Here is a 15,816-nt window from a genome sequence, read left to right as displayed (position 1 = left end):
AGGAAGGCTTGTGCCATCCTGACCTCCCTCCTGGCTGACCGCTCTTTCTCACGGAACAAAGAGGTTCAGATGTTCTTTGTTTACTATGCTATTCACATGCTTAACTCGCAACCATGAACATACTAGTGCTTTCTCGCCTACACAACGTTTTTGTAGAGCTTGCAAATACAGTGTGTAATCTGTTTCACTTACCCTATTTAGGTTCTTGTCAAAAAGCACAAGAGACAAGAGCTAGTAATTCAGATTGAATGCTAATATATATGTATATATATATATATATATATATATATATATATATATATATGTGTGTGTGTGTGTGTGTGTGTGTGTGTGTGTGTGTGTGTGTGTGTGTGTGTATATTTTTTTTTTTTCAATGTAAATTATATATTGTCTTCAGAATGCTTTAAATATGTCTGACCTGACCTGAATTCAGACAGTAATCACATCTATGGATTTGGTGATTTTGTTAGAACTTCATATAGTAACTTCATAACTTGCAATGACTTAAAAAAAAAAAATTTAACTGCCACTAAATGAAGTGTGTAAACTCTGTCATTGTCTCTTCCTCCTGCCTACAGAGTCGTTGTAAGGCTGTAATTAGTGCTTGCACAATGGTTGCAGTTCGCTGATACATTGGCAGCTTCAGTTCTGATGAGTCGTGTCCATTTCTGGGTCACTGCACTCATTGCCAACCTGACACTGAATAGACAAGGCTGGCCAAACCATGCCCTTAATGTACACTCTCCCTCATACACACACACACACACACACACACACAAACATATTCACATGCTCCCAACCTCAAACACTCATTGGCTGCTAGGCTTTTTTTTTTTAAACTGTTGCCTGACCTTATTCGATTGTAAGTACCATTTCTTCAAGTAACCACTGTTTTGGGACTGAGCTCATTACAGAATTTTTCTGTGCTAAAAAGGCTGTTGAAGGTTTCACTAGGTTTCACAGGTCTTCCAAAGAATGCTTATTTTATTAGGCTCTTGGCACTGGGTGCCCTGGAGACTGAACAAAGGCATAGTTGGATATGGTCAAATTAAATCATATGCTCTTCTATTATTAAGTCTTTTTCAATACTTTTTCAATGCTTCGAATGCAAGACAGAATAAATCATTACTGTGCAACCTTTCACTGCCATACAGAACGATTAAAAAATGTTTCAGTGACCCGTAAGAAAAAGAGGAAAAGAAAGGTACATTAAAGAGAAAGTTAAACTGGGGGGAGGCATTCACTATTGAGTGGACAATGGTCCTTAATTTTTCAAAGACTGATTACTGTGGGTCAGACCATGATGCTGCTGCTCTGTGTGCTTAGTGTGATGTGCGTTCTGCAGTGTCATGGAGACACGGGTCCCCTCGCTGACACTAAGTCTCCTTTTTGACACAGTCAGCCCAATTTGAAACCCACAAAGACCGAGTCGCTACAGTAACTACAGATAGCAAACAGCAAACAGATCTCAGGCACATAAACAAAGAAAAGCACACGATTTCAACACAGGTTGTCTGCTCCGTAAGTTTTTTTGTTGTTTGCTATTTTAATCCATTTTAATTATATGCAATATTTTGTATGTCAAACTCAGTATCATATGTTTGTATTTTATAATGGGAAAGGAATGTCAGTTGTGGTAATCCAGCAACTTGCTGTTCAGTAAAATGAAGTTTGTTGCTTCCTTCCTTAGGAAGAAAAAGCCAGACAAACAACAGGAGAATGAAAGGATCGCAGACATATTTTCCAGCACGTTCCGTCTTGTTTCGCAAAGAACCCAGTGGAATTACATACAGGGTTCCTGCACTAATCTACATTGCGAGATCTGCAACCTTCCTGGCTTTTTGTGAGGAAAGGCTAAGCCCTGCTGATGCTCAGGCGCACCTCCTTGTTATGCGCAAGGGCAAATTTTACAGAAACTATGTGGAGGTAAGCCATTCCTGCTCACTAACACAGAGAACTTTACAAACTTCATTATTATTATTCAATTCATATTCTGAATATAATTGGGGGACATTTGTGGTATTTTGGCTGCTTTGCAGCTGCTATAAAAATTGATTAATCAATCAACCTTTACAAAGTCGGCCTAAAACTGTCCAACCGTACAGTCCAACTGTAAAACAAGTACACAAAATGCATGAAAGCTACTTGAGCCTCCTTCACCCCTCCCCTCCTGCATGTCATCAGCCAAAAATGCATACTTCATGTTTGGAATATAAAGAATGATTCTGCACAAGTTTATGATGTCAAAAGCAGTTTGATGTTTGCACGAGCTCTGAAATTTGGGAATCGTATTAACGGATCATTGTTGAAGAAATCTGAGCCAGGATACATTTAAAGAGCCTTTAATAGGCCTTGCCTGTCAGTTTTTGTAGTAAAGGCAAAAAACCACCTATGGCCTTTCACTTTCCGAAGGTTGGATTTCCCCTCACAGTAAAAATGTCAACTTAATGTCTCACTGGGGTTCACACGTGCAATAACAGTTTGTTTATACGTGTGATAATGTTATATGCAGGTCACTTTCAGTTCCACAGTGAAGTATAGTGTTTTTATGACCTTACACTGTTAATATGCCATCACCCTGCTTGGAGAAATACAGCAGGATTTTACTTCCCATGTAGTTCTGCAGCCATGGCCATCGTAGTAGGAGGATGATTACCCAGGGACATATGGGGTTGTGAGGAAGAGGCCAGAAAGTCTGCTTGACCAATCACCCCCCTTCCTTTACGGTGTCATTGCTGCTCAGCTTTTACATATACCCTTTTTTTCATGAAATAATATATTTATTCCCCCAAAGGAATATGTGACCAAGATACATGCAATGTGCATATGCAGGACTCTATGTTAATTGTTTGTTTTTTGTTCTGTTGAGCTTTGAGAACCAATGCTTTAGATTATGGCTTTACAGAAAGAATATATCAAGCTATCAGTTTCCTTTCACCAGTTACTACCTTGTGGAAAAATAAATGTGACTCCCAAAAGTGGAACCAATATCAAAACAAGCGAGTAAAAGCTTCAAAGTTAAAATATGGCAATGCTTAAATGTAGGCAAGGTTTTTATTGATCAGTTCAGACATAAATCTCCCTACCTGGCCTTAAATCCTATAACTATAAATTTGCTATATTTCCATTAAGCTGTTTTATTTTTTTTGCTTTTTTTGTCAGTGGGGTGATATGCATGTCCTGGCCACAGCTCACCTCCAGGGTCACAGGTCAATGAACCCATGTCCAGTTTACGATGACTTCACCGGTACAATCTTCCTCTTTTTCATCGCTGTGCTTGGACACACAACAGAGTCCTATCAGCTTGTGACAGGAAAAAATGTGACCCGGCTGTGTTATGTGTCCAGTAATGATCAAGGGGACACCTGGAGTCCTGTAACTGACCTCACCAAGAAAGTCATAGGGGACACTATAAAAGGTAGGAGTTCTTGGGGACACTGCACACTTCACATTCAATATTCTAGACATACATTTCCATTCAAAGGTTTAGGGTAGTTTAGAAATGTCCAATAATAAATGGCATAATAGCTGAAAGTGGCTGTTAATGAATGGAATATGTGCATACATGTACAGCATCCCATTATCAGCAACACTGTTGGATGTGATCTCTATTTTCATTGGTCACTTAATTGATTATTATTATGAAACCTATTTTCCTGTGATTGAATGAGCTGAAAACCCTTTCAATAAAACCATCAGTGCGTCAAATGTGGGTTCAACTACATCATTAGTTCAAACTTTATCAATTAAAACATTTTCTATTCTAATGTATACATTTTTTAAATAAATGAGTGAAATACATTTCTTCAAAATACTAAAGCAATAAAGTAATCCAATTATCAAATCACAGAAAAAAAATGTCGGTGAAGTTCAGTGAACTTATCTGATTTATGGAAAATGTTTGAGCAAAGTTTCCTCCTGCTAAAGTGGTAAATGTGAAGAGATCCATACTTCCAAACAGGATTTTTTATAACAATAACATGTTATAACACCAACGTGACAAACCACAGAACACGTCTTGCATCGTCTCTGCACAATTCTTACGCATGCAGATTTACTTTTGTTTAATTGGAGATGAGTTCTTCAGCTCCCTGATGCAAGCATGTAAAAACCTACATAATGCAAAGTTATGGTTAATATATTTATATGTGTAGTATATTATATATAAGTATACCACATATATTTGTGGTATTTTATCAAAATTAATAATTATTAAATATATTAAATATATATTGTGTCTGCACTATATGTAATTCCAATTGACCTGGTACATTGTGCCTTTAAATTGATGCAGGCCCATGATACATCTCTTTAGACCCAAGATTCTAAATTAAAACGATGTCAAATGCTCCCTCTACCCTCACATCATGATAGTTTTGCTCATGCCGCGCGGAAGAACCAGCTCATGGTCCTTTCTGAATCGTTCATGTAAAACGTTGATTATCATTACAGATATAGGGATAGTATTCCATGCTACTACTATTCACTTACATTATCAATAATAAGAATTATTTTGGATGATGAAAATATTAAGTATTAAAACATTTTTACTATAATTTAAACTGTAATTTAAAGTTACAAATTTGTTAAAAGAAGGAGATCATATTTTGATTGAAATTTGACAGACTTTGTGAGAATCACCCAAGGTCTTTGCATTGTGTTGGTATGAATTCTTTGTTGCCAAAATTACAATTAGTATGTTGACATCAAAAGTAAAAAACAGAACAGCATTTCCTATTGAAGGATGAATAGAGCATAAATCATGTTGTCATTTTGTCTTTTTCCATCTGCAAAAATCCTTTGAGAAAACTGAATGGTATTTCACTCTTTATTTTGTGTCCCAGAAAATGACAGTGAGAAACTTAGAAAACTTTGATGATGTTGTCATTGCTATTGACAAGCTAAATAGTTATAATATATGGTAAATGACTTTCAGGGTTGAGTGAAAAAACTCTCTAAAACACTTCTGTTCTGCTATTAGAGTGGGCCACCTTTGCTCTTGGGCCAGGACATGGAATTCAATTGAAGTCTGGTCGTCTGTTGATCCCAGCATATGCATACCACATCGACTGCAAAGAGTGCTTTGGCCAGATGTGCATGACCACGCCCCACTCCTTCTGTTTCCATAGTGACACACATGGACGTGTGTGGAAATTTGGTGAGGCCATTCCGGGACCTGACAGCGTAGAGTGTCAGATGGTGTCTGTAGATGAAGAAGATGGGACTAACATCCTGTACTGCAACGCTCGGAGCCCGCTAGGTTGCAGGGTCCAGTCCCTGAGTCTTGATGATGGAGCTGTCTTTCAGAACGGACAGCTAGTACAGAAGCTGGTTGAGCCACGAAATGGTTGTCATGGGAGCATTATAGGTTTCCCTGCCCCTCTCCAGCTTCTGGAGGGGAAATCCTCTGGATTCAGGCATCGGACATCATGTCTTAACCCTTGTTCCTCAATACGAAGCCCTGTCCAAAATTTTCTTAGACCGACATGGGTAGTGTACTCACACCCCACGTGGCCCAGTGCACGGAGGGACTTAGGGGTGTACCTCAGTCTGTTCCCCAGAGACCCAGACAGCTGGTGTGGACCTTGGATCATCTATGAGGGTCCAAGTGCTTATTCAGACATGGCCTGCATAGAACTGTCGTCCCCTGGGGCTCCGCCTGTCACGGCCTTTGCTTGTCTGTTTGAAAATGGCATGAGTACTGCATATGACGAGATCTCATTCAGCATCTTTACACTTTACGAGGTCATTGAAAATCTGCCCCAGCGTAAACTGCAACATAGAAATAATAACTTAAAGAAACAAGCGGGGAACAAAAGGAAAAGGAGGAAACTGTGGCATCATTGCTGTATATCTTAGAATCAATGCTTTATTTATGCTTTCAGTCATGTTAACCACTGTTAAAATCATGTAAAAATTATGTAAGGGTCAGAAATGAAGTGGTGTGTGAAGTGTTTAACAGTATATGGATATTTAAGGGTACAATAATGTGAACCACAAGCATTGCATACATGGAGCTCCAAAACTTTCAAGCAGCTAGAATTCCAAGTGCTAGAATTCCCACTACTTTAATGCAAATTAAACTTTCATATTGTCCCAGCCCTCATTTTCATCTTTCCTTTCAAACCATCAAATGGCAACCCCGAATAGACAAGTCAAGGTCAAGAAAAATTTCAGAGTAGCTTTAATCAAGTCTGTTTACAAAATGAACATATCTTGATTACAAAATGTTATAAATGCAAAGCATCTTCCAGGGGCATAAATGTGTGAGCTTTTTAAATTGAATTCTATTTGTGTAGAACTTTTTACAATAGTCACATCACAATGAAATTCAAAAAAAAATTGCCCGTCAAATTCTATGCAATACAACAGAATGTGTCAAGAGTGGAAAAGATGATTCACACAGGGCTAGCTGCAGTTTTCTCTACTGGGATTTTCACTAGGCATGTCAGCACACAAAACACATCTGCTCTTCTTTTTCAATACAGGATGAACAGAAAAGAGTCCTGCTTTGAGAAGCCATGTCACATTTCTTAGATCATTAAAAAACAAAAAAAAACATTTCAAAAACATGACTGCCCCCCACCCCCATCCTCTCTTGGAACCATGAACAATAATTTCAACCACTGAACGGGCAAGTCTGAGGTTTTAAAAGAAAACCAGCGAAGACCCAGTGCCTGTCAGACTGCATCGCAGCAGCCTGGATTGGAACTGGGCTGTTGGACCACAACTCTGGGGCAATAGGGCTAGCCCATAGAATTGAATTTTATGCAAATCTATGTACATTCCAGAGCCGATGGTAGCTCACTGGAAGAGGCTGAGGCCCCGGCAATCACCGACGATAGGGCATCAGCAGCTGTGTGGCTGTTACAGAGTCTGGAAACAGGTTGTGGTAGGTGGGAAGAGGCACATATGCTGCTGTGATCATTTTTCCTAAGTAAAAAGAGAAGGCAAATGAGATTGTTGCTAGCCTTATGGATAAACACAGTTTAAAAAAAAAAAAAATAGAAACTACCAGGAATTAACCAAATTTCACAGATTTCTTCGAATCAAGGATTTAGCATCAAAACATGAAGTTTAAGATTAGACCCACCTGCAAACCACCGGCCATGTAGGGCATTTACTGCTGCCATGGCAGCTGGGATGGATGGACACTTCACATACACATTACCCTAGAGCAAAAGCACACAAACAGATTTTTACAACACTTTAAGATAGGGCTGAACATTAAGAAAAACAAACAAATAAATAAATATTACAATTATTGCAATTGCAAATTAATTTGTGATCATTCACAATGCGCGCAATAAAAACTGTAGCATAAACGTACATCGAAATATGAACTGCTCCAACTTAAACGATGGAGCAGAGTCTGGGGTTGCAAAATCACGCACGTGTTTTTTTTTTTTTTTTGTAAAATAGTGTTTATTCAAATTGTGATTTCGGTTTGATTTTGATATGTAGTTCAGTCCTACTTTCAGGCTAAAAGTAAGATTAATTACAAAGTGCTTGACTATTTGCCAAAGAGGTCTTGAGAACGCTCCTTGCATGTTTATTAAACAATTTCATGAAATTCTTTCTAATCCGTGACTTCTACATTAGCAAACCAGAATATCTGACAATGCTTTTCCCCAAAAAACAGTGTTTAATCTCTCCTAAAGATAATGGGCAGGGTGATGTACAATTTTATTGATATTATCTTTGATAGGAATACTCACTTGCAGAGAATTCTTGTCCACATATATGTGCACAATGCCACCATGCTTGTTGCATTCTTCAATGACATCATCCTGAATCTCTCGATCCCAGCCAGGATCATTTTCACTTATATAGATATTAATAAAAACAGAGCAAAATATGCATGTCAGTCAACTGAATAAATGTGTCCTGTTTACCACATTATTAAAAAAATTGCATTGTTTTTTTTTCAAAAACTGATCATTTCCTTGGAGTTACAAGAACAGATCTTAAGAGTGGTAGACACCGTTAAACCCCATATCTGTCACTATCAATGTCTTAAAAAGTTTAAAAACAGTGTTTTAAGACTGCTGTGCTTGGATACTCTCTCACCTCTGTGGGTTAAACATGTTTGAAAGCTGCAAACAGTGGGTAGCAAGTGGCTGGGTGGGCAGATTCATGGCTTGATTCATGCTAGGTCCCAGGTTCAGTGCAGGCGCAGCCGCTGCAAATAAAAAGAGGAAAGAAAGACGCATTCAATACATTTGCTGGTCAAAAAAAAAAAAAAAAAAAAACAATAAATCAGGTCTCACTGCAGGAATGGAAGGAGCTGTTGTAAACTTATCAATGTTGTCAAAATAGACAATTCCACTGTTGTTCAAGTCCAGTAGTAAATTTCAGTGAAATAGTGTTGTAACTCTCCTGTAGTCTCCCGAGTTACTGAGCCACCCTCAGTAAAACAAAAGCCATTCCAAGCTAAATGAATACAATCCATCAAAAACTACAGAGCAGCTACCCAACCTCTAATGAACATATCCCTTCATAAGAGCAGTGTGATAAAGTATTGCTACATAGAAATACCAACTAATAATTTTTCATTGCATGATTTGCAAGATTTGTTGGAAGACTGACATATGAACGCCATGAATCCAGAGAGAGGGGTTGAGTGAAAGCATGTAGGGGAAAAACTTAACACACTGCAAACATCTGAGGGCAGATTATAGAAAACACACACACATAAAAACCTTCATAGGTGCTTGACTGATGTATTCTTAGATTTAATAAACTGAGTAACTGAATGACTAATGATGAGTAAGAATTCTTTATTAGATTTCTCATTACCCATGCCTGAAAAAATGAACTTTATAAGTGAATCATGCAAACCACAGCAAAGGTTGGACTTCAATCATGTCCTCTGGGTGTAAAAGAGGTTTACAGGACTTGGGACAAAGGACAGCCACCACAAGGAGGCACCCACATCAAAACCTTTACAATGCAGCAAAAGATAACCCATAGTGAGAGAGGGGGCTGTGAAGTGCGAAGAGGGCAGGAACTGGACAGTGATAAGCTCCATAGTCAAGGTCAGTATGCTTATCACCAAGTGTTAATTAATGTTTGACAAAGAAACCACAAGGCATTCTTCAAAAGTCCTTTGTGATGCAATATTTCGTTATCAAGCTTTTGATTGTCAAAAGGGCAAGTCAGGAGAAAAGTGTAGGTGACAGCTGAGACACCAATACATCCTTCAAATTCTTTATGATATGAATATTAAAATCACTGCAGTTTTCAAATGTATTATTGTAAAACCCTGGAACCAAGGGGCATTACACAAATAATGAGTAATTACATTAAAGTGGCATACATTGTATTGTTACATTGCCCAAATAGTATGCTATAACATTCTAAGAAACCAAGCAATAAATAAAACTGCACAAATATTTGCCCTAAAACTAAAAATTCTTAATATCCAAACCATGACATAATACCTACCCCTAGCTGTGATATTTAAACAGGAAAGTGTTTATAGCATCTGGTACTGACCTGCAGCTAAGCCACCAAATGGAATAGTTCCACTCATCTGCAAGGCCTGCTGGGCTGCTGGGGGGATCTGCAGACCTGTGCCTGTATTAGCACACACACACACACACACACACACAATTTACAATAGAAAGAGACAGCTGACTCCCTGTACAAATGCACTCTGCACAGGTTAATTATGCTTAGGTAGAGCAGTATAGTTTACTTAAAAATAAGGTGCATTTTAACACTAGAAACTATAGATGAAATATGATCAGCATTAAAGATGCATCAGAACAAAAGAAAATAAAAGAAAGTATTTGTGCTGTTGCCCCAGGTTTGAAAATGGGGAGAGAAAAAAAAAAAAAAAAAAACGTCCCACCTTCTGCAAGTCGTGCCATTAACTGCAAGCGGCCTGTGGTACCCAGATCAATGCCTGTTCTCTCCAGCTCATCATTGTCTAGGAAAGAGCTGGCTGTTGAAGCATCTGTTCTCTCAGTCACATGACCAACTTTCATGGGTCTCCCTGCCAGTTCAAAGCCATTCAGCTGTTCCAAAGCCTTCTTAGCACACTCAGCATCTGCAAACTAACACACACAGATAAACGTCAGACCTCCGAAATAAGATATCTAAGATGAAAAGAGCCTGACCAACATACAGAAATGAAGCCGTAGCCTTTGGAGCGCCCAGTTTCACTGTCCATCATCAGCTGAATGCTCTCAATCTGTCAACACATACAGAGGAAAGGGTAAGCCACACATTCCAGTTGAACAATTTGCTTTTGCTCCCAAATGTGCTAACTGTTTTCATTTGATCCAAGTCTAAATGGATCTATGTGGCGTGGCACATTTGGTTATTCCCCCGAGCATAAATCCTTCAAAATGTGCAAAACATCTTGAGAACAGCTCCATTACACGCCAGTGTGCACCATCTGAAAAGCAGTGGGTTGCAATCTTGACAGCTCCTCTGCTGTGAATTAATATTTTCAAGAAAAGCACACCCTGCCGAAAGGCTCGAAGATTCCCCTCAGCATGTCTTCAGTGATATTGAAGTGCAGAGATCCCACGTAGAGACGCATGGGTCCAGAACTGCCTTTCTGAAGGTTGTTGGCCATTGCAGCAGCCCGGTTCTTCTCAGCCTAATAAACACACACCAGCAGTGTGTTATAACATTTGTACTTACTCACGCACGTGCGATAAGTCACAAGATATTTTGCACGATATGTAATGAAATTCAATGCTGTGAACATTTACAAGGATATTATCCAATATTCAATTTAGTGACATGGTGTTCAGTTTTAATCATAACTGCAAACAGGTCTGTTCCACACAATTTTACTAACTGAGACGATAAAGAATATAATGGTTACCTGAGAAGCCTGGACAATAATGGGCACCCCTAACAGCCTCTGTCCAGTCAGGCCAATAGCCAAAGGTACGGAACTAGCCTCCAAAAACTCAACATAGGCAATACCCTTTGACCTGCGTGAGTTCCTGTCTGAGATCATTCGAACATCTCTCACCTGGGGACAAAGCACAGGCTTTTTATCAAACACATTCATACCGAACAAGTGAAATGCAAAAAAGAAAATTTTATTACTAAAAGAATAATTCATATATCTTGCTCAATTTCAAATGTATATTTGAAAGAACCATTTTAACGAAGACATGAGTATAATTAATGCACAATCATGCTTTTCCTTAAACCCTGTATTTTCTAGCACTCAATCACTGTGTCCCAACAGACCATTTTAACAAATATTCAACTAATGCTCATTACATAACTGAAAACCACATTTGGATCCAAGGCACAGTTTTGAATAGCTACTGTATTTTGGGATACAGGATGCAGAGCAAGACAACAGAGATCTCTTAAGAAGGTCCCTACTTTGCCCACAGCAGAGAAAAAGTCTTCTAGATCCCTGGGACGGATCCGAGCTGCCAGCTGCATGCAGAACACGGTCCGGGCATCTCTCTCCTCAGGAGTCAAGTTATCGACCGGCTGCCTGTAAAGAGCAGCAGCATAAAAACATAAATAAGTCCCTAACGAACCATATTTTACATGATCCTGAAACAGAAGACTGTATTATGTGGATAATTGCCCAACCAAACATTTCCCTTACAATGCTTTCTCAAATAATATTTTGGCCATTTAAGCACATGGTGGGAACCGCCAAGCAGTGTTATGAAAATCTCAATTGGCATAAAAAAAAAAATGTAAGTGCTCACCTTATGGGACTCTTGTCTTTCTTAAAGGGGCTTTTGCTTCGGGAGCGCCTGCGGCTGGAACATGAATGCAACAAAATGTTACTATTCAATAATTTGATATCTGTTATAAGAGCTCTAGGCTATTAAGATACCACAAAGGGCAATAGCCCAGGGAGGAAGAGGATCATAAAAACCTTTGTTTGTTGGTATGTGGTGGCCCAATCTTCCCTCCAGGACCACCGTTAAATTTTTGGCCCAAACTACGATATGAAACAGAGTACACAAGTATTACACCGAATTCGTGATGGACAACAGCCTAGACTGCCCAAAACCCCACATTGAGGGGCCAAGTGTGTATAATAAAAAAACAGGACTCCTAAATGTAGAGAACTAGCTTGCTTACCAGCCTTCATTCTATTTAATTTATAACTTTATATCTTTAACTATGCACAGAATAAGCTGAGTGATTGAGGATGCATTTCACCGTGTTGTACTGCTATAACTATGCACATGACTAATAGAAATGTTGCAAGTTTGTGGATATTTTAAAATATTTTCTACGTAGCACAAATGCCAGGACATCAGTATCAAATGTGTAAGGTCACTGCTTTTCACACATCCTTCACATTTACAGCGTTTATCAGACGCCCTTATCCAGAGCAACTTAAAATCCGTAGTTACAGGGACAGTCACCCTGGAGCAACTTAGGGTGACAACTTAGGGTGATGGTAGTAAGTGGGGTTCGAACCTGGGTCTTCTGGTTCATAGGCAAGTGTGTTACCCACTAGGCTACTACCATCCGTCATGCTCGTGTTGAAATACAACACAAATTAGCATACAAGCAACTTTATTTACATGTCTCTTCGCTTTTGTGTACTGTACTGATCATAAACGTACTGTAATGCTTTCATGATGTAAAGAAAATTATTAACTGAAAAAGTAATTAATGGCACATGGTAAATTTTACATACAAGTGGCCCTTGTGTCCGCCACGATAGCGTCCGCCATAATCTCGGTTGTCAGACCGAGAGCGGTGGGGTTCTCTGCTTCGAGAGCGTTTGCGCTCTCGGCTACGGCTCCGCCGGTGATCCCGGCTCTTCTTCCTGTCCCTGCTCCTACTTCTATGACGATCCCCACTACCACTGCGGCTCCGGCTCTTCTTCTTCCTTCAGAAAGGCAAACAAAGGTTTTAGTTGCTCACATGTCCACCGATGATCACAGATGTTTTAACATGCATCTATGGTAGGTTTTAAAAAAACAACAACTTACTTTTTGCTTCGCTCCTCATGGCCATTGGTACTAGAAGACTTGACATCATCCTAAGCGGGGTCGATAGAAGAACATCATGAGGACGCAGCGGAAACATATCAAGCCGTCAAGGGAACAGGGAGGGGAAGAAAAAAAAATACAAAATATAATCATTAAATAAATTACTCTTAAAGAAAATATGGGAATACTGTACAATTCTACAAGCGTGTTTTTTTTCCCTTCTTAACATAAAATCCTTTGACGTTTCTTCCCCACACATTCATCCTTGTTATCTAAGGCTTTCTAGTTTAGCAACTGTAAACTCCATTTGGCTATCATAGGTCTATATAAGGGAATTTTCCACACTTGTGGCATGCTATAAACAGCCATGATGTCCAGTGAAGGTTCCTCTTCGCTGATGAGTACCGGTACCCCTCTAATGTTAGCCTAAAGCCTGCTGTAGACATGCTAAAAGTGTTCCTGTGGATGCTGTGTATCCGTGAGATCTTCACCCATTTTCGATGTTGGACTGTTAGAGATCGAGGGCACCTCTGTCACATCTCGCCCTGAAGCAGACAGGGATTCACACTGCTTAGTATTATCGACTCGCAAACAGAAACCGATTTAAAAATCAAAACAAAAGGCACCAGTTATGTAAAAGAAATCCTCAGCGACCATTTTATTTAATTTCAGATAATTTCTGCTCCCCCCCCCGACAGTTGCATCGTGCTCTAAAGATGCTTTTATTTTTTCCTCTAAAGGGAACTAAGCGAATCTGACGAGGCTTCTCATCTTACATGATCATTTGCTATGGTGAAATATGAACTAGTTAAACCATCACTGCTGTTATTGGCATGCAAAAAAACAAGATGCTTACTTTCCAACGATTTTTTAAAATATACTTAGAAAGAGGCAGTATTCATATTTCAAAAAGATTGGTGGCTTTGTATGACTAAACATAAAAAAATGAAACAAAAACATGTATTTCAAGGATGTTATGGTGGCAAAATTACACATCGCAAAAAAAAAGGAAAAAAAAAAAAAAAAAGAAAAATCTGAATACTGCCTCAGGAGCATGTCAGATTAAATGTGCTGTGACATCCACTTGCTTTCACCAGGATGCGACCAATAAGGTGACAGGATGTTCTAAGGTGAGTTTTTTTTTTTTTTTTTTAAATCCTAAGGGATCACAGTACATCAATACATTGCTCAATTACTACCTTACTTTTTTCACAGTTCACACTGGAATCAAAGGTGAATTCAGGGGAGTAGAGGTGAGATATCATTAGGCAAGTCTACAAAGAGAGATAGATGGGCATTTTATTCATAATTCTGGATATGTTCTCTGAAGCATCACACCACAATCACACACTGACAGGCACACACATACACGCATATTTAACCACTGAATAAAGTATTTTCGGAAAACCTGGATTTATAACGACACTCATTCTATGTGTAGTGCAATGTAGGCTATGGAGGGCCATGGAGGGCCTACGTGAAATACCCACCTTCCTGTAAGGAGCCTCCAGCATGGCTTCAATATCAAAGTCGTCTGCCATGGTGCTCTGAGAGGCTATGGAGACTAAAAACAGAACACATTATAAGCACGTCTTGCATTCCCAAAATGCCAATGTTACATCCTTTTCTAGATTGTAGTTTTTGGTGTGTGTTCTATCACGATGCACCCAAACACAAGTTGCAACTGAGCGGAGTGTTGTGGTGTGCTTTTAACGTAGGAAAAAACTTTCCTAGGTCAGCTGTGAAGAAATCCTGTGTTTCGGTTTGCACTGCCCCATTCTCGAGTTTGTTACTACTTATGTTGGACGGAAAGCACCTGGACATTTAGACAAAATTACTGCTGGAATCGCTAAACTGTGCCTTTAAGACCTGTTCGGCATTGAGCACCAGCTGCGGAAGTAGAACACGGCGCTTCACAGGAAACAACGATACGCACTTAAAATTCCTCTATGTTGGTCTATTTTATTGGTCCGCGACAAATATTTGCATAATTTATGTATTTTTGCAAAGTATAAAATTAGAATGTAATGCCTTGGTCCACCAATTAAGTTTTAAGGTGGCAGAGACCAAAAAAGTAACGGATAGAGACTGATTCGTATCTATTCGAGCGAGTGGCAAAAAATAAAAATTAAAAAAATTTCACAGAAAACGAACCATTCAGCATCTTATCGGTTGTAAGAAAGACGACATTTCAGGGACGTAGCTAGGTGGCTAATGCTAGTTCCTGAATAAAGCGGACCAGCAGCGCCACAGCTAACACGGACGGCAAATTTAATTCTCGACATGGTTAACATTGTATTGAAAACTCACCTTTTGTCAGGGACGTTCGGTAGATCGATGCAAACCACGGCACCGCGTCCTCTCAGGCGCCTCGCAGATTTACGGTCGGCAGGGCTCACACAGCCAAACTAACACAAGCTCGTTCTGGCTAATGTCCCGGAAAGTACGCGACGACGCGCGACGTTAAGCTAAACGAAAAAATATACACGACGTTTATTGGCGGCAGCAGGGTGAAATTATCTCAGAAAGTGTTATCAACAACTCGCACCACATCAACTTCCTTCGTCTGTCCTAAAATGGCGGCCGTTGACACCGTAGGGGTTTCCGGGCGGTGCGCGCAAGGGCAGCCTCGTTTCCATGACGCGCGGAGCGCAGTGCTGCCACCTTACGACAAGGAGCGGAAGGCCCGGGCCATGGTTTCCTCCATTTCTGATGGCTGCTAAGAAATACAGTACAGGCCAAAAGTTTGGACACACCTTCTCCATCAATGTGTTTTCTTTCATGGCTATTTTCATTGGTAGATTCTCACTGAAGGCATCAAAACTATGAATGAACACATGTGGAGTTATGTACTTTTACAAAAAAG

The 15,816-nt window shown here is 39.6% G+C and overlaps 2 protein-coding genes across 4 annotated transcripts; one reads left to right on the top strand and one right to left on the bottom strand.

The window, feature by feature from the left end:
• The first annotated feature begins 847 nt into the window (after positions 1-847).
• On the top strand, positions 848-6,252 carry neu4 (sialidase 4). Of its 2 annotated transcripts, none has more exons than XM_028993722.1 (4): positions 848-862; positions 1,691-1,926; positions 3,163-3,418; positions 4,982-6,252. In XM_028993722.1, the coding sequence occupies exons 2-4, from the start codon at positions 1,720-1,722 to the stop codon at positions 5,857-5,859; spliced, it is 1,341 nt and encodes a 446-aa protein (XP_028849555.1). In that variant the 5' UTR covers positions 848-862; positions 1,691-1,719; the 3' UTR covers positions 5,860-6,252. The 2 variants fall into 2 exon arrangements, with proteins under 2 accessions (XP_028849555.1, XP_028849554.1); XM_028993721.1 differs by lacking the exon at positions 848-862 and adding an exon at positions 1,423-1,521.
• On the bottom strand, positions 6,167-15,589 carry rbm39b (RNA binding motif protein 39b). 2 transcript variants are annotated; one of them, XM_028993720.1, is made up of 17 exons: positions 15,499-15,589; positions 15,261-15,418; positions 14,441-14,514; positions 12,951-13,000; positions 12,653-12,847; positions 11,876-11,941; positions 11,703-11,756; positions 11,362-11,479; positions 10,844-10,996; positions 10,475-10,612; positions 10,133-10,198; positions 9,857-10,061; positions 9,499-9,579; positions 8,071-8,182; positions 7,719-7,824; positions 7,094-7,172; positions 6,167-6,933 (listed from the first exon to the last, which is right to left on the bottom strand). In XM_028993720.1, the coding sequence occupies exons 3-17, from the start codon at positions 14,489-14,491 to the stop codon at positions 6,833-6,835; spliced, it is 1,575 nt and encodes a 524-aa protein (XP_028849553.1). In that variant the 5' UTR covers positions 14,492-14,514; positions 15,261-15,418; positions 15,499-15,589; the 3' UTR covers positions 6,167-6,832. The 2 variants fall into 2 exon arrangements, with proteins under 2 accessions (XP_028849553.1, XP_028849552.1); XM_028993719.1 differs by having other exon boundaries at positions 15,261-15,546.
• Between the last annotated feature and the right edge of the window lie 227 nt (positions 15,590-15,816).

The sequence above is a fragment of the Denticeps clupeoides genome, chromosome 10, assembly GCF_900700375.1.
Source record: "Denticeps clupeoides chromosome 10, fDenClu1.1, whole genome shotgun sequence".
NCBI classification, from domain to species: domain Eukaryota; kingdom Metazoa; phylum Chordata; class Actinopteri; order Clupeiformes; family Denticipitidae; genus Denticeps; species Denticeps clupeoides.
The sequence above is the reverse complement of the archived record's forward strand: the minus strand, read 5'-3'. Positions and strand labels throughout refer to the sequence as shown.